This window comes from Triticum urartu, chromosome 3A, assembly GCF_056163025.1.
Source record: "Triticum urartu cultivar PI428250 chromosome 3A, HENAU_Tu73, whole genome shotgun sequence".
NCBI classification, from domain to species: domain Eukaryota; kingdom Viridiplantae; phylum Streptophyta; class Magnoliopsida; order Poales; family Poaceae; genus Triticum; species Triticum urartu.
The window spans coordinates 722,787,522-722,811,353 of record NC_141875.1 but is presented as its reverse complement, the minus strand read 5'-3'; the positions used below and the strand labels follow the sequence as shown (position 1 = coordinate 722,811,353).

At 45.6% G+C, this 23,832-nt stretch overlaps 2 protein-coding genes and 1 pseudogene across 3 annotated transcripts; 2 read left to right on the top strand and 1 right to left on the bottom strand.

Annotated features, from left to right (window-relative positions):
- Positions 1 to 14,307: 14,307 nt before the first annotated feature.
- LOC147982193 (uncharacterized) lies at positions 14,308 to 15,369 on the top strand (annotated as a pseudogene).
- Positions 15,370 to 15,454: 85 nt separating this feature from the next.
- On the top strand, positions 15,455 to 17,656 carry LOC147982192 (uncharacterized). Of its 2 annotated transcripts, XM_087517287.1 has the most exons (4): positions 15,455 to 15,842; positions 15,966 to 16,201; positions 16,881 to 17,020; positions 17,289 to 17,422. In XM_087517287.1, the coding sequence occupies exons 2-4, from the start codon at positions 15,980 to 15,982 to the stop codon at positions 17,350 to 17,352; spliced, it is 426 nt and encodes a 141-aa protein (XP_087373413.1). In that variant the 5' UTR covers positions 15,455 to 15,842; positions 15,966 to 15,979; the 3' UTR covers positions 17,353 to 17,422. The 2 variants fall into 2 exon arrangements, with proteins under 2 accessions (XP_087373413.1, XP_087373412.1); XM_087517286.1 differs by having other exon boundaries at positions 16,881 to 17,656.
- An 885-nt stretch (positions 17,657 to 18,541) lies between these two features.
- LOC147982191 (uncharacterized) lies at positions 18,542 to 21,300 on the bottom strand. Its single transcript, XM_087517285.1, has 4 exons — positions 20,948 to 21,300; positions 19,627 to 20,051; positions 18,982 to 19,529; positions 18,542 to 18,842 (listed from the first exon to the last, which is right to left on the bottom strand). The coding sequence occupies exons 1-3, from the start codon at positions 21,098 to 21,100 to the stop codon at positions 18,986 to 18,988; spliced, it is 1,122 nt and encodes a 373-aa protein (XP_087373411.1). The 5' UTR covers positions 21,101 to 21,300; the 3' UTR covers positions 18,542 to 18,842; positions 18,982 to 18,985.
- Between the last annotated feature and the right edge of the window lie 2,532 nt (positions 21,301 to 23,832).

The window sequence follows — 23,832 nt, the reverse complement described above, 5'->3', positions numbered from 1 at the left end:
CCGGTCCTTGTTCGTCTACAGGCAGATTCTCACATGCACCGTACGATCCCAGTGCAGCAAGGTTTCAGGTTTGAGGCCATGTGGCTGCGTGCGGCTGACTACCGTGAAACTCTTGAGCTGGCTTGGTCGGCGGGCAGAGATGGCTTGTCGACTTTGAGCTCGACCTGGACGAACCTCAAAGTGGTGGCTAGCTCTCTGCGGTCCTGGAGCAAGGAGGCCTTCGGTTCTGTTCGTAAGAATATTGGCAAGATGGAACGTCACCTTGCTACCATTAGGGCGTCACCACCCTCCCCGTCTTCGCTTGCTGAGGAGAAACATATTGAAGCTCAGTTATCCAAGTTGTTTGAGCGTGAAGAGATTATGGAGAGGCAGCGGTCTCGAGTGGACTGGCTCAAAGCCGGTGACCGTAACACGGGGTTTTTCCAAGCCCGTGCGACGGCGAGGCGGAGAACAAATAAAATCCACTCTCTCCTTCAGGATGATGGCTCGGTCTGTTCTACTCAAAGTCAGATAAAACAGTTGGTGCAAGCCTATTATGAGCAGCTCTTCACGTCCAAGCCACGCACGGCTGCTGATGAGCTTCTGCAGGCGATCCCGAGTAAAGTTTCCAGTGAAATGAATGCTGAGTTGTGCAGGTCGTATACTAATGAGGAAATTAGGGCTGCCTTGTTTCAGATGGGGCCGACCAAGGCACTAGGTCCGGATGGTTTCCCGGCTCTCTTCTACCAAACTCACTCGGAGTTCTTGGGTGATGACATTTGTCATGCGGTTCGTGGCTTTCTAGAGGGAAGACCAATCCCTGAAGGTTTCTGCGATTCGGTTATTGTCTTGATTCCAAAGACTTCCAAACCAAAACTGTTGAAGAACTTCCGTCCTATCAGTCTGTGCAATGTTCTTTACAAGATTGCTTCCAAAGTTCTTGCCAATCGCCTGAAATCTATTCTGCATGTGGTGGTCTCGGAGAGTCAGAGTGCCTTTGTTCCTGGCAGGTTGATCACGGATAACACCCTTATTGCTTATGAGTGCCTTCACACCATCCGGAATCAACGTCTGAAGAAACCCTTCTTTGCCCTAAAGATCGATATGATGAAGGCCTATGATCATGTGGAGTGGAGCTATCTGCACCAGTGTCTAACCAAATTGGACTTTGCATCTTCATGGATTGAGACTGTGATGCGATGTGTGACTAATGTCTGGTATGCTGTGCGTGTTAATGGGGAGTTAACTGAACCGGTGATTCCTTCTTGTGGGATACGGCAAGGGGACCCAATAAGCCCATATCTTTTCCTCTTATGCTCGGAAGGCTTGTCTAGTCTGCTATTTCAAAAGGAGGCTCGTGGCGAGCTACATGGGATTCGTAACGGCCATCATGGCCCATCTATCTCACACCTCCTGTTCGCGGACGATAGTATCTTCTTTGCGAAGAGTGATTTTCAGAGTGTGGCCTCTTTGGAGTCTACACTAAGCTCCTACTGCTCGGGTTCAGGCCAGGCTATTAATAAAGACAAGTCTGCTCTCTTCTTTGGCCGTCATTGCCCCACGAGTGTCAAGGACAGGGTTAAGGCTCAGTTGGGAATTAGTAACGAATCCTTTAAGGATTCATATTTGGGTATGCCGACGGAGTTTGGTAACTCTCCCACGAGCACTTTCAAGTTTCTGGTTGATAAGGCGTGGCAGAACATATTTGGTTGGTCAGATCGGCCTATGTCTCGAGCCGGTACTGAAACTTTGCTGAAATCAAAGACACAGGCTATCCCAACCTTCATCTCTAGCTGCTTCCGTCTGCCCGTGGCTATCTATGAGAAGTTCAGGCAAATTGTATCAATGGTGGGGCCGTGAGGATGGCAAAAAGAAAATGCATTGGCGGTCCTGGGAGTGGCTCTCTACTCTGAAGTCCCTCGGGGGCATGGGCTTCAAGGATTTGGCGCTCTTCAACCAAGCTATGTTGGGCAAACAAGGATGGAGGCTTCTAACTGACCCCGATTCTTTGTGTGCTCGAGTTCTAAAGGGAAGGTATTTTCCTTTTGCTGATTTTTGGAATGCTTCTCCTCCCTGTTCTGCCTCGGCTACTTGGCGTGCTATTTTGCATGGGAGGGACCTGCTAAAGAAAGGTGTGCAATGGGGCATAGGAGATGGCAGGAGTACTCTCATTCTAAAGGATCACTGGATCCCTTCCACTCCACCGGCTTTGCTTCAAACTCTTTCTCCCATCCCAAGCACGGCTACAGTTCATTGCTTGCTTGATGAAGAGCATGGAGGCTGGCACGAGGAATTTGTACGTGCTTTTTCCCTCAAGAGGTGGCTGATGAGATCCTCAAGATTAATGTGAACCTGGAGGGTGGCCCGGACTATGCACGCTGGCCGTTTACAAGGTATGGACACTACTCGGTTCGCTCAGCATACAATATGGCCAGGACGAGCTTGTTCTTGTTGGCGCGCAGTGCTAATGGTGGCGGCCAGAATTCAGGTTGGTCTTCGGAGGACAAGATGTGGAAGAAAATAGGGAACATCCAGGTACCGAACAAGATGAAAATATTGCTGTGGAGGTTTGTTCACAACAGCCTGCCATCGGGAGAACAGTTGCAGCATCGTCAGGTCCCAACTAGGACAGATTGTGTGTTCTGTGGCAGAGCTGAAGGGATTGAGCACGCATTGCTATTTTGTGGCCATGCTCGATTGGTCTGGGAGGAGATCAAGGAGGCTTCTGGCATCAAACTGTGTCGTTCATCTTTCACTTCTCCTAAGCAGTGGATGTTCGAACTGTTTGGCCGGTGCTCCGACAAGGAAATTTCAGTCATGACGATCTCGTTATGGCACATCCGGGAAGCCCGCAATGTATGAAGCCCACAAGGAAATTTCACTTTCTGCTCCAGATTGCATCCGGGAGACTCTATGTAATCTGTTTGCTTGATTAATAAAGGCCGACGTTCTTAAAAAAAAAAACTTCGCCCTTGCCGCCGCTGCCATCACACCGGTCCCGCGGTCTGCACTGCATGGCAACATGGGCGTGCCACCCTCCGTGAACCCGATTGGCTCGTGGCTCGAATCGACGTGGTTTCTCCTTTCCTGTCCACACGACGAGGCCACGCCACCGGCATTCTTGTTGCGCAATCGTGCTAATTATCGGCTTGGTTTCACGACTACGCACGCTCCGCGTCCGCTTTCCTTTTCATCATGTGGTTTGAGGCGTACGACAACCACTGTTGAAGGAAACTAAACAAACTTCGTCCGCTAGCTCGCTCATACAACACGAGCATGCACACGTCCCGGTTTTCTTGCATGCACGTATAGGCATGGCGCCTTGGGTCAAGGCGTCATGCTACTAAGCATGGTTGTTGAGTATTATGATTATTAGGGCAGATAAAATAGAGTAGGATATCTTGTATCCAAGTTGGTCATAGTACTCCAATATATACGCTCACGAGACTCGAGCCATAGGCAACAATTTCACCAATCGCTCACTATCCCTTCTAACATGGTCTCCGCATAATCTCGACCCAAACCCTAGCCGTCACCGCCGCTTCCGCACCTCGCTGCACCCGGGGCGGTCGATCACCATGATCGCCACTATGGTTCGTCTCTTGGTCATGTTGATCGGCTGCCCTAGGGAGTCTTATTCCTGATCTTTTGATCCGGATTTTTCTTTCGCGTCAGTCATCTTGATCGGTGTTTTCTTTTTGATTTTTTGATCTAAGATCGGTTTGCGTCGCCGCTGCCTCAGTCGAAGGGTCTATTTAGAACTTAGTCGAAGTCTCAGTCGAGTGACGTTAGCGTTGTTGTTTTGCTTGCAAGCGGCACGGCTTGATGCTACAACCGATGATGATAAATGTTGCGACGGTTTTGCAAGCAATGACAACTGATGCTGCAACCGTCAATGACGAATGTTACAGCCGATGAGACAATGTGCTACAATCGATGAGGAACAACATGCTACAACCAACAAGACGGATGCTGCAACTGGTAGGAAAGAAAAGGTGAAAACGTTGGGACAAAATGTTGTAAGGTCGACTAAGACTTAATTAAATCTCAGTCGACTGAGTTTTAGCAAGCCCGTTTTGAAAAGATTAGTTTTGTCGTTTTTCACACAATACAAGAGCTTTTGGAGTTGCAATATACGCAAGTTACGTTGGTGCTCGAGATATTCTCGTTTAGTTCCAGCGAGGTTGAAATCCAGACAAGGCGACGAGGTGGCCAGTGGTGCAGTGCACCGGAACCAGTCCGTGCAGAACACGTCCCTTGAGCCATGACGCCGGTCGACCTGCACCTACCCCGTGCAAGAGCAGGACAATCTGCATGAAAACTGACGTGCACGTGCATCTTTTATGCATTCCGGCGTGGTCTTTTTTTCGTCTCGTGTTCCTTAGCAACACAGTCACTGCCGCCGCTGTTCACCCGGCCACGGCGGACAGTATCGTGTGCTTTAGACGTTTTTTTTTTACATCAGTACAGACGCAAGCGCTCATACATACGTGCATACACTCAACCTTATAAATGCACATCCTATCCCTATGAGCATCTTCGAGAGATTGAGCCGTCATATCATCTTAAATTTATGAAGTCACCGTAGGCGTGGAAATCGTGAAATAAATCCAGAAATAATGCGAGCACCAGGACTTGAACCCTGGTGGGCTGGGGATACCACTGTCCCTCTAATCATCCAACCACAATTTGGTTCGCTGCTGTAGACGTATTAGTACACCACAATAGTTCCAATGCCACCCCCCCCCCCCCTATTGTAAGAAGGAATAGAGAGGGGATTGGTAGAACTATTGTTGTATTGCTTCAGCCTCGTGGGCGTATATATAAGAGTACATGACCATATTGGAGTACAAGACAAGATAGAAATAAATCCAAATCTATCCTATACTTCCTAATGATCACGATACTCAACACCAATGCTGACATACGAGCTCAACGCGGCCTACCCGCTAGTGCGACAACTTCGCCCTCGCTGCCGTCACACTGTGTAACACCCCGAGAATCATGCTACAGTAATCCCCTTCTAATGATGCCTTGTCATCAGTGTTACTGTTGTTAATCTCACTTTGATTCTAAGCCAGTCCAAATTTCAAATTTGGATTAAAGTCTAAAATTCAAATTTCTCAAACATGAAAACTAAAATGTTCAAAGAGTGTAAAATATTCCATAACCAATTATGGTGGGGACTCAACATTATTGTGAGGTGCTTAAGTGCCCTAAACTATTTAAAACTATGGCTAAAACAATTAAATTAAATGGCCTTTTAATTTATAAAAATTGCAATCTATTTCAAAAGTCTCGTAATCTTTTTGTGGCAGTGCACAATAATTCTGTGAAGTTGTTTTGGCCAGTGGCATATTTTTGCAAAGTCAATTGTGACTAAAGGAAAAGGCAAAAGCTGCTGAAAAATAAAACTTAGTGAAAACTAAAAATAAATAAATAAAAGAAAATTGAAACCCCGCTCCCCCTGGGCCTCGGCCCAACTGGCCACCCAGCCACCCAGCCCAACCGACCCACCTGGCCGTGCCCGCCTCCCCTGTTCGGGCGACCGGGTCGCTACAGGGGCGGCTTGCCTCGGACCACCTCGCCGGCGCCGACGCCGGAAGGGGATAAGGCGCCCCCCGCGCCTCCTCGGTCTCCCCACCTCCCCACTCACCTCGCCCCTCTCGCCCAGATCCACCTCTTCCCCCTCTGCCGATCTGGAGGAAGGGCCGGCGCGCCCGTCGCCGATGACCTCGCTTCCCCGCGGCCACCGGTCGGCCCTCACCTCGCCGGCAAGACCCCAGTCCACCCCGACCTGCTCGTCCAATCCGCCGAGTCGCGTGAGTCGGTTGCCCCCGTCCGCTCTCCCTCGAAGACGTCGTCGTGACCGTGACGCCGAGGTCACCGTGCTCGTCCCCGACATCGTCGCCGTCCTCAACCGCCTCCCCGTCGTCCTCGTCTCCTCCCCGAGCCTTCTACGCCGAGCCACGAGGACCCGGACGCCCCCACAACACCGCCCCGAGCTCGACTTCTTCCTCGGGCCGCCGCCCGTCGTCTCCGTCTCCGGCCGCCTCGACTCTCCCTCGGGCCTTCCCAGCAACGGCGGTGAGCACCGCGTGTTCCCCCTCCTCCTGCCCCTCAGATTCCGACGCCGTAGTCAGGGCCCTGGCCGTAGTACCAGCCCGCGTCCGCCTATGGCCGCCGCGCTGGAGAGCTCAAGGTCACCGCGCCCCGCACCCCAATTCCCGTCCGCCCCGTTCGCACCCTGACCGCCTCTCTGTCCGCCCAGGGTCGCGCCCTTGCGCGTGCGTGTCCGCCCGGGGGCCGCGCCCCCTGCCCTGTGGGCTGCTGCTGCGTGTGCACACCCGCGTCGTGCTCGCGCCCTGCTCGCTCAACGCTGGCCGCGCGCCCGCCAAAGCTATTGTTGCCGCCGCCGCCTGCTGCTTGCCTGGCCGCGCCCCGTGCACCCCCACTCGCGCGCGCCCGCAAGCGCGTTGCGCTGCTCTACTGAAGCTACGTAATTGTTGTGCTGTTGATGGTTACTGTAGATGCTACTAGCTAGCTTTTCTAAATCTACGATGACTAAACCTCTAGACAACCCCTAAACTGCGGCAAAACAACTGTTAACAGGGCTAAAAATAATATGTGTAGGAAGTATACTTGACAAACGCTATTTTATCCCACTGGGCCAAATCCTGTTAATGCACGGATTAAATTTAAATCCTATGAAAATCGCAAAAGGCTATGTTCTGTTAATTTAAAAAAAAAACAGAAATACTGCACTAGTACTTTTCGGACAAGGATTTGAGTAAGCAAATGGGCACTAACGTAGATGGACTTGGTACTGTCATGTAGATCACATCAAAGTGCTCAGATTTGATATAATGCACTGATTCATAGGATGCACAGAACACTAGTTATAGCCTCTGGAAAATAGGTAAGTGAGGTTTCAAAGAACAGAACAATTCTCAGACTTAGCCAATTTTCCGGATTTCCAGATAACTGTTTAAATCTTCGAAAAATCTTAGAAAATAATCTTTAACTCGGATGAAAATGTTTTCTACATGAAAGTTGCTCAGAAAAACGAGACCAATCTGAATACGCGGTCCGTTTACCTGTCAGATGCCTCTAACTATCTGATCATGGAACTTTCCCCCTCCGGTCATCTGTCTGACACAGGTCCTAGACCGAAAAAACATTCCCGGTTGAGTTCCCCTTCACCTTTATCGTGTAGCCATACGTTAGGTCACACCCGGCGCAACATATTGCCATGTTATGCTTTGTGATGCTATGTTTGCTTTTTATTTACTATTTCTTCCTCCTCTTCTCTCCGGTAGACCCCGAGACTGATGCTGCCCCTATGATCGACTACGTCGACGATGACCCCTCCTTGCCAGAGCAACCAGGCAAACCCCCCCCCCCTTTGATCATCCCGATATCGCCCATTCCATTCTCTCATGTTTGCATTAGATTTTGCTACTGTTATTGTTTGCTCCTATTATGATGCATAGCCTGCTTTTGTAACCTGCTCATTGTTACCTACCTCTTATCCTATACTGCTTAGTATAGGTTGGTTAGTGATCCATCAGTGAACCCCACCTTGTCCTTGTTGCCCCTGCTTCATCATTGAAGACCCGATCAACGGGATCGAAGACCAGGCCCCGGCACTGCACATCACTTTCCCCTTAGTTGCTCGACACTACTGGGTTACTATCGAGTGCCGAGGGTGAGACCTCTACAGCACTTCTGATGTTTACCCTGTAGTGTAGCTATTCGGTCGTGGTCATCGAGGGTGATTCCGCCTTAACCACTTCCGATACGACTCTGTCGTGCAACCCCTCAAGTGTGAACCTCGGGGGTGGTTCCTCTTACGTTCACCTTGATGATTACATCAAGTGGAATTCATCGAGGGTGATTCCTCGGGTTTTCCCCTTGATGTTTAGACACACAGATACTTGGACTTTACCACTGTTACTTGGAAAGGCGGGTCGACCATGAGGGGTACCCGCGAGTGATGTGGAGACGGGTTGACCTGGAGGGTGCCCGCGAGATAATTACGAGGCATGGCCGGGCATTCCTAGCCCTTGTCGCAAGTCCTCGAGACGGGGCAACGGGGTCACATCTTTCGTGAGTCTCTGCTTGTTACCGCGCGTTCCTAATCCACTACGATTTTGAATATTTGATCTGAGGGGCCTCTGGCCTGATAGCACTAACCATCACGTGGGCATAGTATGAGTGTTCTGCGTCGTATGCATCAGCCGAAGCTTAATAGACGTCAACGACTGAGTAGCGCGCGTCGGGTTGAACTGCGTAAGCACCTGCCTTTTTGAAGGAGATTGCTAGGTTTGCTCACCGGCTGCCCTCGCAACATGCAGGAGTTCCCGGGGAGATGGCCCATGACCCCTGGGGGCATAGGTTTAGTTCGGCGTGCTGACCTCTCTATTAAGCCTAGGTCGGGTTGCGGCGTATTGTTTGGCCGAGGCCGGGCATGACCCAGGAAAGTGTGTCCGGCCGGAGTTGATCGAGCGTGGTGGGTAAGTTGGTGCACCCCTGCAGAGAAGAAAACATCTATCGAGTGTATCCCGATCGATACAACTAGAACTGGATACTTGAGGTGATAACTGGATAGTATGGCTCTGGGATTGCTTTCTCGCAGGGAGTCGAGAAAGGATCTCTGGCCGAGGTTGATAACACTACTACTACTTTACTTTATAGTACTCTTATCTCTTCTGATGCTGCAAGACGCTTGAAGATGCTAGTCTTCGATAGGCTAGGCTTTCCCCCTTCTCTTTTGGCATTATGCAGTTCAGTCCACAGATACATCCCATTTCATTGATACCGATGCATATGTAGTGTAGATCCTTGCTTGCGAGTACTTTGGATGAGTGCTCACGGTTGCTTTGCTCCGCCTTTTCCTCCTCTCTTCTTCTTTCTGGTTGATGCAACCAAATGTCGGAGCCCAGGATCCAGACGCCACCTTCGACGACGACTGCTACTACACTGAGGGTGCCTACTACTACGTGGAGACCGCCGCCGACTAGGGGTAGTTAGGAGGCTCCCAGGCCGAAGGCCTTGCCTTTTCGATCGTTGCTACTTTTGTGCTAGCCTTCTTAAGGCAAACTTGTCTAACTCATGTCTATACTCAGATATTGTTGCTTCCCCTGACTTTTGTGTTTTCGAGCTTATGTATTCGAGCCCTCGAGGCCCCTGACTTGTAATATAAAGCGTGTATTAATTTAATTTGTGTCTAGAGTTGTGTTGTGATATCTTCCTGTGAGTCCCTGATTTTGATCGTACACATTTGCGTGTATGATTAGTGTACGGTTGAATCGGGGGCGTCACACACTATCCCCATGCTCTGCGCGTATCGCCTTCACGACCCCATTGGCGCACGGGCACGGCTATGCGGGCCAAGTTCAATGCGCTCCCTCCACGCGAATCAGTCGTGGTTTCTGGTTTCCCGTCCACGTAGTGCCAACGTGATCACCAGCAAATGGATATTCTGCCGCAAATTCCATCTCGACGGTACGCTCATTCGGTCGTGTATAATTTACAAGCCTGTTGGGTAGTATGTGACTTTGCTCAACTGCTCGGACCTCTTTCAATGTATATGTGCTTAGATAAGATGCTAAGTACATGAAATGGCTTAGCAACTAACTCTCCAATGCACCTTAAAAAAGAAAACTAACTGCCCAATGCATAGGTGTTTTTTTGCTAAGCTTCTTTCATTTAATTAATGGTAGACTGTAAATTATGTTTTTGCCTAGTTACATACGCCTAGCATCGTTTCCTTGTGGAGTCACAAAACTCCTCTCTCTCTCTCACCCCCCCCCCCCCCCCCCCCTCTAAATTTCGTTGGAACATCAGATTTTTTTGCCCTGCTTGCTACTCTTAGCATATGTAGAATGTGGAGCATTGGAAAGGGCTCAACATGCTGGTGTGGTCTTTTTCGAGATGTTTTCTCATGTATTTAAAGGGCGGCCTTCATATGCTTCGTTGCCTCATGCATCAACTCGGCATCAACAAAACTTTTTTCCACGTGTGCCTCACTGAATACAAAGTGCAAAGTAACATAATAGGTGACTTCATTTATTAGTTTGTAGACTCATCATCTCTTGGAAAGCGCTATGTTTACAGTAACATATTATGTTACTCTAAACACATCTATTCTTATTAAATACATGCCACATAAGCAAATTTGTCTTGAACTGCACTATGTTACTAGCTAAGTTACTCCCACTATGACTAGTCTAAGGCTAGTCATAGTGGGAGTAACATAGGTAATAACATGCATGCTGCATAAGCAAAAAATGTGATGTGGCAAGTGATGTTAGCATCACAGAGATGCTACCAGTGCAAAATGAGTCTACAAAGTAATAAATGAAGTGGTGCATGATACTACACATATGTTACTACTCACAATAGACTAGTAACATATGCATGTTACTAGTTTAAGTTACTCCTCGCTATGACGAGCCTAAGCGTTTTGTGATTATTCAGTTCTCGTAATGTGCCTAATGCACCGGTACGGAGGGAGTACTAATTGTTATATCTAAAGGAGCTTTCATTTTAATGTGTTTTGTGAGAGATAAATTATGAATAGCCTTGGCTTTGGTGCTAAGAGCTATATCTAGATTAAGATATGGTAGCTCTCTCGTTCCTCGCTAAATAGGGTGTCACATCATATTTTTGCCTAGATATCAACGCTAAGATATATTCCAACGTGGAGTACTAGTAGTCCCCTGATACAAATTTTTGTGGTGCGCTTCTCGTCGCCCTGATTCACAACGTGCCTTTATCACTTGTCACTTAAGTTTCCTAGGACACATGGAGGCTAGGCTTTATATTCCCATCACCCTCTTTCCAGAGTGTCGCTTCGATCCTTTTGCATCATGGCCGAAAGTCATTGAGTTGAATTCCTCATTTCCTTCACATTCACGCACAATGGCCTCTCATAGCACCGTCGCCAAACCCTTCACGGAGAGATCCTCGCACACAGTCATCGATTCCTCTGCTATTGCGTCGTCGCGCTCATCAAGCAGCACTTCAAATCCTATTGATGTTGGTAATTATGGTGCACCGATATAAGAAGGAACGGACGCTATAGTGGGATCATTTAGTATGTCTAGAGGGGGTGAAGGTTACCTATGTTCACTGGCTATGGTACCAAAATGATAATGTAGGACCCTGAAGCACAAGGTTTTATAGCAACTTTCCCCTCAATTAAGGAACTCCACAAAGAGTGGTCACCAGGCACTCAACTAAGAAACTTAACTTGTGCACCCAAGTTCTCTAGGGTTGTCAATCCCACTAATTTTGCAAGCCACAGAATGGTTAATGTATCGAGTGTTAGTGGAAAACAATAAATTGTAGAATATTAAAGTGGAAGAGAACGTAAAAGAAAGTTTTGTATTTACGAGGAAAAGTAGGCCGGGATCAATAAATTCCCTAGTGACATCTTTGCAAGTAGCGTAGGCATAGTAAACAAATTACTATTGCGTATTGATTCAACTTTGTTTTTATGAGAGACCATATATGTCATGATTACACATACGAATTATGTCTTTATATCCATTGGTTGCAAAGTAAATTAAGAAGTCGTCGGTGACGATTGCCCCCTCCAGTAAAGTACAGTAAAAGGATTCTAGATTGGATCTCCTTGGATTACCTCGAAGTGGCATTGAAAAAAAATACGAAATAAACATGACGTGGGGTTTTGTGGTTAGATGAAGCCATCGGGGTGAAGAGGTGGCAGGGGGTGCATGTGGGCACCACACTCCTGTTCGCCCCCCCCCCCCCTCCCCCCCCCCCCCCCCAAGCTCACGCCATGGGCCTTGTGTAGCTCCCCTCATGTGCTGGTTTGTCCCATCTTGCTCCTTCGATAAAAACTTCAATCATATTTTTCCATCTTTTATATCTCCATAAAATACCCTTTCGTGTAAATAAAAATTAGTAGGAAACAACAATTGACACTTTGACACTAAATTAGTACGTTACTCTAGAATAGTAATAATAAATTGTGCCTACGTATCTATTGTTAGCACCACCAAGAGAAGCTTTTTCACAATCTTAAAGTTCTTGGCAATTTTAAGCTTAGCTAGTGTTTGCCTAATACACCCGACACATACAAGTCTACAAAGATTAAAGCATCAAAAATAAACAACTTGCACAAGTAAGGAGAAAGGGTTAGGAGAACACAAACACCGAGAGGCTTGACGATATCTTTCCTTATTTTTCGAATAATTCACGCTATCCTACTCCACGTCGATGAAAGCTTCAAATCAGAGAGATTCTAGGACAATATCCACGTCGGGTCCATGAAGGAGCAACCAAAAAATTGACAATAGCTTACGACCACGAAGAACCACAAAGGTCTAGCCTCACTTGGGGTATATCTTGACGAAGCAGGCGATCTTTGGGTCGGTATGAACTTCTTCCTTCATTTCACACCTTTGAAGGCTCTCATGCACACTTAGCGTATCTAGGATGTGTGCACCATCCAAAACTAACAACACAAGGTTAATTGATCGTGAATTCCCAAGAAATGCGAATGCAGCAAAAGGTACATACCACCTTGGAAGGAAAAATCAATTGATTACCCATAAGGAAAAACTACTTTCAATTTTTACAATGACAAGATTGACAAATATTTTCCCAAGAGACCAAAATGTAACGAAAGGTACATGCCACCTTCCAAGAAAACCATTCAGTAAGTGTTCAGAAGGGTGAACTTCCTAAAGTTCGCATGCAAAAATAATCAGGTAAAAGGGGGGTCGAGCTTAGCAACCTAAGAACCAACACTAAACTGTCAGGCGGCCCATCACTTAAAACTTTAGTATTAGGTTTTCCTTTGATTTTGTATAACAAAGGTTTTTAGACTTCAGACTGAGGCAGGAATAGGTTCTAATAGTTAAAATCTTTTAAAATTGCATTAAAAATTTTGGAAAAGGTATGAGCACTTTTAAAATCACATGAATATTTTATTAAACACACAGACATTTGTTAAATTTTTCAAAAAGTCTTTTTGTTACATGAACATTTAAAAAAATGCAAGAAATTGTTTTAGTTGCATCAACATTTTTATACTCCTTTTTTGCTAAAAAAAAGAATGTTTTAACATTTTCGTTTAATTGAATTTACTCCATCCATTTTTATTTACTCTGCATATTAACTTTATCTTAAGTTAAATTTTTTATAATTTGAATAAAATTATAAAAAAAATTAACAGCTACAATATCAAATCTATATCATAGATTCATTATCGAATATATTTTTCACATAATATATATTTTTTATTATAAATGGTCATTTATATTTTATGAACATTGTGAAACTTTATAAATTTAAACTTATAACAAATTATGCATAGTAAATTAAAACAGAAGGAGTTTTTTTTTCTGAGAAACACCTGTGACTTTATTGATAGTCATAACAATCACAGGTACAATGATTTGGACCTAAGATCTAAGAAAATACAAAGTAACTTCTATGATTAAGAACTAAAATGAAATCTCTTGTAAACACCTTATTCGCGGTATCAATCTCTTCTCGAAGAAATACTCCAAAAACATCGGTAAAGAATCTGTAATTAGACTGGAGCAACGATATTGTCACTCTTTCACCCGCACAAACATTACTAAAAATGGTTTCTGAAAGCGCCTTGAGTCACCCATATAGAAAGATGGGAAGCCTTTATCAATGAATGTATTTGGGTCCGGGATGATCCCCTAGAAGTGTAGGTCGTCGAATCACTATATCTTCACCATGGTGCCGATGAAAGATTTCACCACCATAAAGAATCAAACCAACAAGAAAAGCTTGACACAACAACATAAAATCATCAGATTCGAACAATCGAATCTGCAAGGACAGAAAACTCTCTAACCTCATGATACCACCAAAGAACGAAAGGAAACTTATTCTCACACAACTGTGATGATCACTGAACGTTGACGAAGAACATAGAGGTCATGAAGATCCGAGGTCCCCCCACCTCTCAGCGCCAAGATGGCAGCTGAAGGCGAGGGGACCTAAATTTCTTAAGATGGCGGCGGCGACGGCGGCACGAAGGAAACCCTAGATCAAGCGCTGATCAGGAGTATTTTTAACTAGTGAATAAAACGTTCCATAATATAAGAACGTTTTTGACACTATACTAGAGTCAAAAACGTTCTTATATTATGGGACAGAGGTAGTACTAATTTTAACTGTTCGCTTTTCTTTTTATTTAAACGTTCTTATATTATGTTTTGTTTGCAAGAAATTCATGAAAATCCCATGGCTGCTCCTTCTTCAGTGTCTTTGGAGGTGAAGGACTTTCTTAAGTTGATCTGGAAACAAAAGCAAATGTTACCCAGAGTTAAAACTTTTGCTTGAAGACTCTTTTGGAAAGCTTTGCCTACAGGTTTAAGGGCGGGTCGTTTTTCCACTCATATTTCTTAGGCTTGTTGTAGGTGTGGTAAACAAGAGGATGAATTCCATTTGTTCTTTTTGTGTGATTTTGCTCGTGCGGCTTGGTTCTCCTCTCCTTGGTTCATTAGATCAGATGTTTTAATTCAAGGCCATACTAGTTTGCATTCCACTATTTCTACCTTTCTTAGCATGTCTCATCCACATGTCTCTATCAAAAATATTCTTAATTTTTTGTGGTGTCTTTGGAAGGCTAGAAATGATTTTCTTTTTGATCGGAAAAAAGCCCTCCCTCATCATGTGCACATTGCTGCAAAAGCCTTGTCTTATGATTTATATGATGTTTCTAATCATATGTCTAGCTTGCAGGAGGTGCCTCAAGTTCAACTTTCTCCTGATCAACTTCCTCTGCAGGGAAAGACTCTTAAATCTGATTTGCTCGTTGTCGGTCCTAAAATATACTCTGATGCAGCTTTCAGATGTAAGAAAGTTCCAGGATTGGTGCAAGGTTCGGTTGCTACTGGAGTTGGAGTCTATCTTTCGTGGCCACAAGATCAAATTGAAGTAAATGTGCAAATTCAGGCTTCAGCTCCAGCTACATCTTCTCCAATACAAGCAGAAGCATTTGCACTTTCTTTTGCGGCTCATGTGGCTAACAGGCTTAACATTATTCACCCAACTTTTCTTATGGATTGTCTATCCTTGGCCTCATTAGCTGCATCGGGTGAGATTGTGGAAGCCAATACCCCATGGAGCATCCGGGAACTTTTGGGTGATTTCTTCAAGCAAGTGTCAAATTTGCAACCTCAAGTATTTCATATTTCTAGGGAAATTAATGGAATCGCTCATAATGCAGCTCATCAGGATCTATGTTCTAATGTTGAACCTGAAATATGTTGCTTTGCTTCAACCCATAGACATATATCTTGCCCTGTTGTTTCTCTCCTAGATACATTTCAGGTTCAGGGCTTTGTAATTCATGTTGTAAGATGCTACTGAGCTGAATGAATTTGGGGCTTCGTGCGCCTTTTGTTGTTCAAAAAAAAGTTGTGGGTCGGTTCTTTGGTAGGCTCATAAAAGTAGCGCAGCCCATGTGGGTATGGCCCTGGAGTATACAACGCGACCCCAATCCGATCTAGGGTTCTTACCATTTTGCGATACCAAAAAATATCAAATTGCCGACGGCGGTGGCAAGATTAGATCGGTTCTTCGGAAGCGGAGATGGAGGTGATGGAGGTGGGCATTGAGATGGAGCGCAAGAAGAGGCCTAGGAAAGCGAGTGGAAAAGCTGCCAAGGCAGAGGCAGAGGCTGCGGCTGCGGAAGCTGCTAGGGCGGCGGCGGCGGAAGAAGAAGAAGAAAGGTCCTGGAAGTGGTGAGAGCTGGGAGAAGTTCTGCAGCGAATCGTGGGAGAGGTTCCCCGAGAGGTGGATCGATGTTTGGTCGCACGGCAAGATCCCCTTCGATGCCGTCAGTAAGCGGCCAGTCCTGCTCATCTCTTTTCAGTTTCCTTCTTGCCTGCCCGCATCCTTGGTTGCTCTTGTAATATCATATGATTGATTGATTGATTGATTGATTGATTGATTGATGGCTGCAGCGCAAATCCCCTGCATGCGTTTCACGGACGCCAACTTCAGGCGCCCTGGTTTCCCGTACATGGTCATGCCGGAGGACACACTGCAGATCGTCTCCGTCCAAGTCAAGGACCTTACCGGTGGCTTGCAGTGGCCCCTCGATGTCTACGGTGTCGTCGCCGTGCGCGATGGGGTGGATCGCATGCGAAATGTGGTTTTCAGCCGTGAAAGGGACGACTGCCAGAGTATCAATGAGCAGGTTCGTGAAAACTGTATTTTCCCACTCTAGGACATGGGTCAGATTGGAGAAGTAGCAATGGCAGCAAAATTCACCATCTTTTGTGCTTCACCAGACATTCATTACTTGTCAAACTTGGTCTTACTAGTGTAGTGTATGTGTATCTAGAATCAAGTCATAAGCTTTACAATTCATGCCTACAAACAAAGTGTTTCTGAACAAAGTTGTTGCAATACTGATCGCAACTCGAGTTTACATAGATGTAAATCTGCTGGTAGCTTTTGCTTAATGGTTTCGAAGGTGACAACATGCTAAATAAACCTGTACAATCTTGAAGGGGAATTTTTAACATGATGCATATGTCCAGTTTTTGCTATGAGATATGTAATGCCTCTGCTTGAAATGCATTTGCAGGTCTTCAAATTAGACTTGCTTTCCTCTGTTTGAGTATACAGTTATCGTATTATTATTATTATCAATGTTAGATGAATTGAATATATTTCTCTACAGTCCTATTATTGATGAAATTAACTTTTTTTACTTGTAATTACTTGATAGATGAATTATGTTTCAATGAGTACATTCTCATTTTTTACCAGCATTGGATTTATTGAATATATTCCACTGTGAGTCTTAATTATTGATGAAAGATAAATATATTACGTACATTGTTTACTTAATTTGTTATTGATGCATGCAGGATTCATACCTAACACTGACAGGTCCTAGCCGCGGTGTTGTCATGTCGCATGATAACTCACATTTGGAGGTTAAGCTCAAAGTGAAGGGTACTACTGAATCTGAAGATAAAGATTTAAACAAATTTGTGGACTCATACAGGTTGGGTTGCTTCCTTCCTATTGAGTACACTAGCAAGCTTTGCACAGTGGAGATGCAATACTACACTGCTTTTAGTTCTGTGGAGGCCACAATTTTTGTTCGAGTCTTTAAAGGGCGATGGCCACATGGTTTTCGAGGTGCACTAACTGCTAGTACCTCCAAGAAAAGAGACATCCAAATCTCTCTGCTTGAACTTAATTGTGATAAATTGCCTGTTGATGCCGATGGCTTTGTCAAGTTATCAAGACGTGTTATTTGTGTTGAAAAGGATGGGAAGCTGGGGCTGTCTATCTTACAACATGGTGCTGGTGGGGAAGAAGGCCGAGCGATAGCTGGTATTTGGATTGCAGCTGAAGATGCCGGAAAAGCCACTCATTACATGCCTGTGGAGGCGCTCGACTGCTGGATGGAAGTTACAGTTGCCTGGTCTCTTTTCAGCATTTGATCTCATCCTCGTGACTAGTTAAATTTATGTTTGCTTTCGTTGCTAGACTGGTTTATGTAACTGTAGAGAGGTGGCTTGTCAATTAGTGTGAACTGGTGTGTGGTTTGTGTAGTAACTAGTTACTGGTGGTCGATGCTTTTGTATGGGCAAAGTTTTATACCACTTTAAGTATTCTCGGATTCTCTTTCTAATTCTGCTAAGTAAGCTGAACCATGTCTTGTTCTGATTTTAGTCCTTTTTAGGAGCTCACAGAGATTTTATCTATAACTGGAATGTTCTCTCTGAGAGAGACAAGCCGTTGTTAATCAGCACACATTGTATTTTGAAGCCAAAATAAATTTGTCCTTAAACTTGTAATTTGGTTAGTCTTTTTTAGAAGCTCACAGAGATTTTATCTATAACTGAAATGTTCTCTCTGAGAGACAAGCCGTTGTTAATCAGCACACATTGTATTTTGAGGCCAAAATAAAATTGTCCTTAAACTTGTAATTTGGGTTCAAAGTCATCAGAATCACTTTTTTTTGTGAAAATATGAGGCCAGTTTAGATCTTCCGTGTAGTACCTTTACCGCCATATTCAGCGTTCGTGCTAACCATGGCAAGCTGATGTAGGAGACTTAGGGGATTTTAGACTTTTTTAAATAAGACAAAAGATTTGCGATTTTCATTGATCAAGAGAGTTTTAGACATAACCCCACAAGGTGGGTAAAAAGAAGATTGCTCTTGTGGCATTACATTACTCGCGCTTGGCACTCATGATTGCCCAAAGCAAAACTTCATCCTAGTTTTTTTGCATGAGCACCATCGTTGGCGTAGCAAGATTGCAGGAAAAAAGAGAATGCAAACATTAAAAGCAGGAAAACATGTTCCGAAGAAACTTCACAGGGCTTCCCATAACACGCTCCAGATAATGATCGATCAGTTGCTATCACAGTACCATGCTGGTTCGGCTAGCAGACCAAAAATAGGTAGGATGGAAGGCTGTGCCAATCCCATGGTAAGGCTGAATTCTTTTCAAAGGGACATACACAACACAACACATAAACAGGAACACATTATCGAAACCATCTATCTTGTTGGCTTCACTATTAAACAAAAGCAAAAGCAGAGCAATGCAATACAATACAGAAATAACCGGTGCATCACATAACGATACGTTCTCGAGTACACACAAGGTAGAAAACAACACAATTCTTTCCAAGAGGATAATAGTGAAACTTGCAACTTTAGGGTTCAACGCTAACTAAGACGAAATTAAACTTGCGACTTGATAATTGACACGCGGCGATACGATCAGACTGAAACCCACCCCGCAATTCTTGGCCATCTTCTTTCTTCTCCTTTCCTCCTCCTTGGGCATGCAGCAGCAGCAAGCTAACTGGGCAAATTAAAGAAACAGATAATGTGTGAGAACCTGAGGTTCGCATGTACAGAATTAGGTTGTACTAGTAAGTAAGATGCAAGCAGAATTAGTTTCCCTTTGATTTGATTAACATGTGGGTACTTGAAGTGCAAACCTGATCACTCATCATCAGATAATTCTGGATCGTCAGGGAATCCTGGGTCAACGACTCGAAGTCCAGGATTATTCACCTTCATCTTCAACCTTGTGAGCACCCACCCACCCTCCGGAGCTGCTATATTCTCCACGCGCATCAGTAGGCTTAGGTGTCCAGATTCTTCATCTTGTAAGATAAGTTGCCCAAACGTCTTGACAGGTACCACAGTTTCCGCGAATTTTTGACCGGTACGTGGCGTATATTCTCCCTTGAACGCAGAACCTAAAACCTGTTTACTGTCCATGGTCCAGTCTCCAATTGAGGTCCATGCCAATCCAGTGGGGAGTTCCTTTCCAGGGACCTTACAGTCAAGATCTGATGGTGCTTCATTTCTTCGGATCCGATTCTTCACTTCCCTAAATACCCAAATGATGCGCCTTGCCTCTGACAGAACCACCACAGCGGAAAGAAACGCCTCTAATAGCTCTTGTGAGTTTCCCATTTCCGGGTATCGTGCAAATTGTTTAAAGATATTCATAAATGTTGCAGCTCCACCAATAAGAGGCCTACGTGATGTTTAAAGTGAGAGCAATGGTTAGTTAAGCACATAAAAACGCACAACTGAACTGATGAGATAAGGACAATGTTGAAAAGTTTACTTACTTCATGACATAGTCTTCTCGGAATGGTAGTTTTATCGCGCCTTCTTGAATAAAGAAAGGGATTGGGAACTCTTTCTTGCTGCAGTAGTACCAGTTGGTCCAGTGTCCATTCATACGCCTCCGATACCCCAGCATATAACCATCATAGTCCCTAAAGATGATCTGAATCCTCAGTCCATGAAATGGATGCGGACATTTGCGGTGGAACCTCATCTCAACGGTATAGTAGCTATGTCCCCACTTGGTTCGATCATCATAGTTATAGGGCTTTGGACAGTTTTGTGGATTTTGGATGGGTGTTATTGGTTTGTTCATGTACAGCCCAGGGGCTATTTTGCTAGCTCTCTTGTTAATCTCTGTGATGACCCTATGGTATTCAACTTCCAAAATTTCTGCTCCCAGGTTAAATTTGAGTACGGGGACATCCTAAAATGCAAGAAACAAATTCAGCATTATATATTTATTACTAGCATATTAGCTGGCTGCTAATATATACTGCCAGGAGAGAAACAATAATGATACAAGAATATAAAGTTTTCATGGTCCAAACAATGATGTAAAGATGATTAGCAAGAAAGTAGAACTAATACCTCACTACTCTTACTAAATGGAACTGCTAAAGGAAACATATAGGATATGGCCAGGAAAACTACATTACCCGTCTATGAAAATTTTGAAACCGATGTGTGTGCCTGTGGCCCGTGGCATACACTCATCAAGCAACTGATACTTAGTAGCACTAGGTGTTTGAAAGGAGCAACCTTGTGAGGTAAATGTAAGCTAGCAGAAAAAAAAATAAACATTATTCCAAGAAATTGATGCGGACAGGTTGTTTGTGTCACGCGAGAATGCAGCCATGGCCAAACGTGCAGAAGCAGAACAGCATAAGCTGAAGCAAACTGTCGAAGCTGAACCAGCGCAACTGCAGGACAATATTCAGACTGAAGATCCTAATGTCAAAATTGAACCAGCGCAAGTGCAGAGCAACATTCAGACTAAAGCTGCCATTATTGAGCTGGCCGGTGGTACCCGCAAATCACGCACGCCCAAACCAGTAAATTATTTAGCCTAAGCCATGAACGCACGGGGCAATGACAGGGTGAGGCACAGGCACTAGGGCAGCTTCCTCCTGCTCATGGTTCTTGAACAAAGAAGCAAACAAACTTTCCCAAGAAGACAAGAAAAAGGTGAGGTGAGGACGTGGATTTTTAGAACACGAGCTGCGTGGTCACCGCCGAGCTTAGCAGCGTCCTAGTCCTAGGGCGCCAAGTTTTGCACCGGCGGTGGTGGAGATTGTGAGACAAGGCGAAAGAAGTACTCACACTAAGTTGTTGCTGCAGAGGCGCGCAAATGGGCCTGTTTTGCTCGAACACGAGCTGCGTGGTCACCTCCTCGACGCCCGGCGGATCCGCTTCCGCCCCGGCTCTTCCCCTACCCCTTCCCGTCCTCCTACCCCTCCGATTCCGACCCAGCATCTCGGTCAGCACAGCACAGCAGAGACAAGGGGTTCCTCTTTCTTGGTGGATGAATGGGATGAGAGGAAGGCGGAGGCGACGAGGTGGGAGTGGGATTGACCGGGATTGAGATGGAGTGGCCGCGTCGGTGTGTGTGTAGAGGAGGGGTGGGGAAAGCCTGCTACCAAGCAGTCAAGCACACAGTGGGGAGGGACTGAGAAAGCCTGCTACCACCTTTGGCTAGAGAGGGAGAGAGAGCTGCAACGGGAAACCAAGGAGAGAGCTTGGCAAGAGAGAGAGAGAGAGAGAGAGAGAGAGAGAGAGAGAGAAAGCGAGCTGCAACGGGAAACCGGGGAGAGAGGTATAAAGAGGAGAGGGTACGTAGGGAGGGAGAGCTAGGAGTCACTCTAGTACTCTGCCATGCCCATGCATGTGATCATGGCTCATCAAAAGAAAAGATTCTTAGCTGCTGCTGCTGCTTTGCTGCCAGTTTATGATATATGATCCTCCTCCTCCCACGGTACTCTCCCACTACTGCTTTCCATTGCCAATGAGAGTGGGCGAGAGAGATCGACGATGAGAGAGAGAAAGAGAGATTGGGCGTTCTCGATGGACGACCATTTGTTTACGTGCGTGACATAAAAGAAGATAATTATTGTGTTAGAGGAAAACTCAGGAGAGGTAAATGATGCTGGCCGTGCGACCGGCTGAAGTTTGCGTGGGTTTGCCGCGTGGTCGTGGGCAATCCTGACCGTGGATCTTCTTTCCCCTCTCCACCGCTGCTGGCCGGTGCTAGGCGCCGTCGCCAATGCCGGGAAATAGATCTCGTCGTTACTGGCACTTCTAATCGTGTCAGTGTTTTGATCTTGTCAGGATTTGCTTCTATTCCTCTATGGGATACAATGAAGCCGAGCAGTTTGTCGGATGGCACGCCGAAGACGCATTTTTTCTGATTTAACCTATGTTGTATGCTCGGAGATTTTTGAATGTTTCCCCAAGATCATTAGACTGTCTAGTTTTCACAACCACATCGTCCACATATGCTTCGACTGTTTTGCCGATTTGTGGCTCTAGACATGTTTATATCATTTGCTAGTAAGTAGCACCAGTGTTTTTTAGCCCGAAGGGCATTATGTTGAAACGGAATTGCCCATAGAGAGTCATGAACGCAGTGGCCGCCTAGTTGGATCCCTCCATCTTTATCTGTGATAGCTGGAGTAGGTGTCGAGGAAGCAGAGAAGTCATGCCCGATTGTGGCATCAAAGATGTAGTTGATCCGTGGTCGCGGGGACGGGTCCTTTGGGAAGGCCTTGTTGACGTCTTTAAAGTCAACGCAAAGGCGCCATGAGTTCCCCTTTTTTGGCACCATGACCAAACTTGCCCGCCATTTTGGGTGTTTGATTTCTCGGATGATTCCGGCTTCCAGCAGCTTGGCTAGTTTTTCTCCCATTGTGTGTCTTTTTGGTTCCGATGTTGATGTTGTGCTCTGCGAGGTTTCTCGGTACTCCTGGCATGTCTAATGGATACCAGGAGAAAATTTCCAAATTTTCCGGGAGGAAATTGCAGTGCTTCAGTGAGCTCTGCGTCCAGCTGAGTTTTGATGGAAGCCGTTTTAGATGGGTCATCGGGATGAACTTGATATTTCACTATTTCGTCGACTGGTTTGAATGATGTGGATTTAGATCTTTTGTCGAGGATGACGGCATCCTTGTTGACGGGCGCACGCAGTAATGTCGTTTTGTTCTCAGCTTTAAGCAATATGGCTGCGTTGCTTTGGATTGTGATTACACTGTTTGGCCCTGGCATAAGCATAATGCGGGACAACGTGGAACTTGGCGCACACATCTCGTCCGAGGAGCGCATGGTAACCACTTCATAAAGGTATGATGTTGAAGGTTAACTCCTCGGTTCGATAGTTTTCGGGTGTACCGAATATCACGTCTAACATGACCCTGCCGATGCATCGTGCTTCTCTTCCTTGGATTATTCCTTTGAAGGCAGTCCGACTTGGCTCAATCTTCAACTTGTCGAACTGCATCTTTTCCAAGTATCCTCGTAAATGAGGTTTAAGATACTACCTCCGTCCATTAGGACTTTGGTTAATCGATAGCAGCCGATTATAGGGTCGAGGACCAAGGCCGCAACTCCTCGGATGCCCGACTATCTTCTGTCCGAGGATACCACGTGATTAACGCAGTTGATCTCCCGAAGAGCTACCTTGTGCTTGTTTCGTGAGGGGTTAGTCTCATAGAGCATTAGGACCTCGTTGCATCAGACGACTGCTGCTTCCAGCTTGGTGCTTTTGCTCGGCTTTTCTGAGTTCTGAGATTATCTAGGAGGTTTATTCCTCCTTTTGTCACATGTCTAACGGCCCAACATGCTTGAAGCCAGTGGGTTGGATTTGTGTTCAAGGAGACAGAGTGGATTGCACATGGTCCATCCAAAATCACTTCCAACCAGACTTGGGTCCCTTGCCCGACTGTTTCTTCTTACGTTTCGGCTGATCAACTGTCTTGTCAACTCTAGAGCGCTTTTGGCGCCGGCTGAGACGTGGGCACCTGTCATCGCTAGAATCTAATAGGTCTTGAATCGAATTCTTTTGTTGTTTCTGCTCTAGCGAGGCGTCTTCCATGACGCAATATCTTGTTATGATGTCTGATAGCTCAAGGAATGTTCTAATGTGTCTTCATGCCAAAGTGTCTGCTATTCCTGCGTCTTGGCAATTGAATCGTAATGCTGCTAAAGCCTCCGCA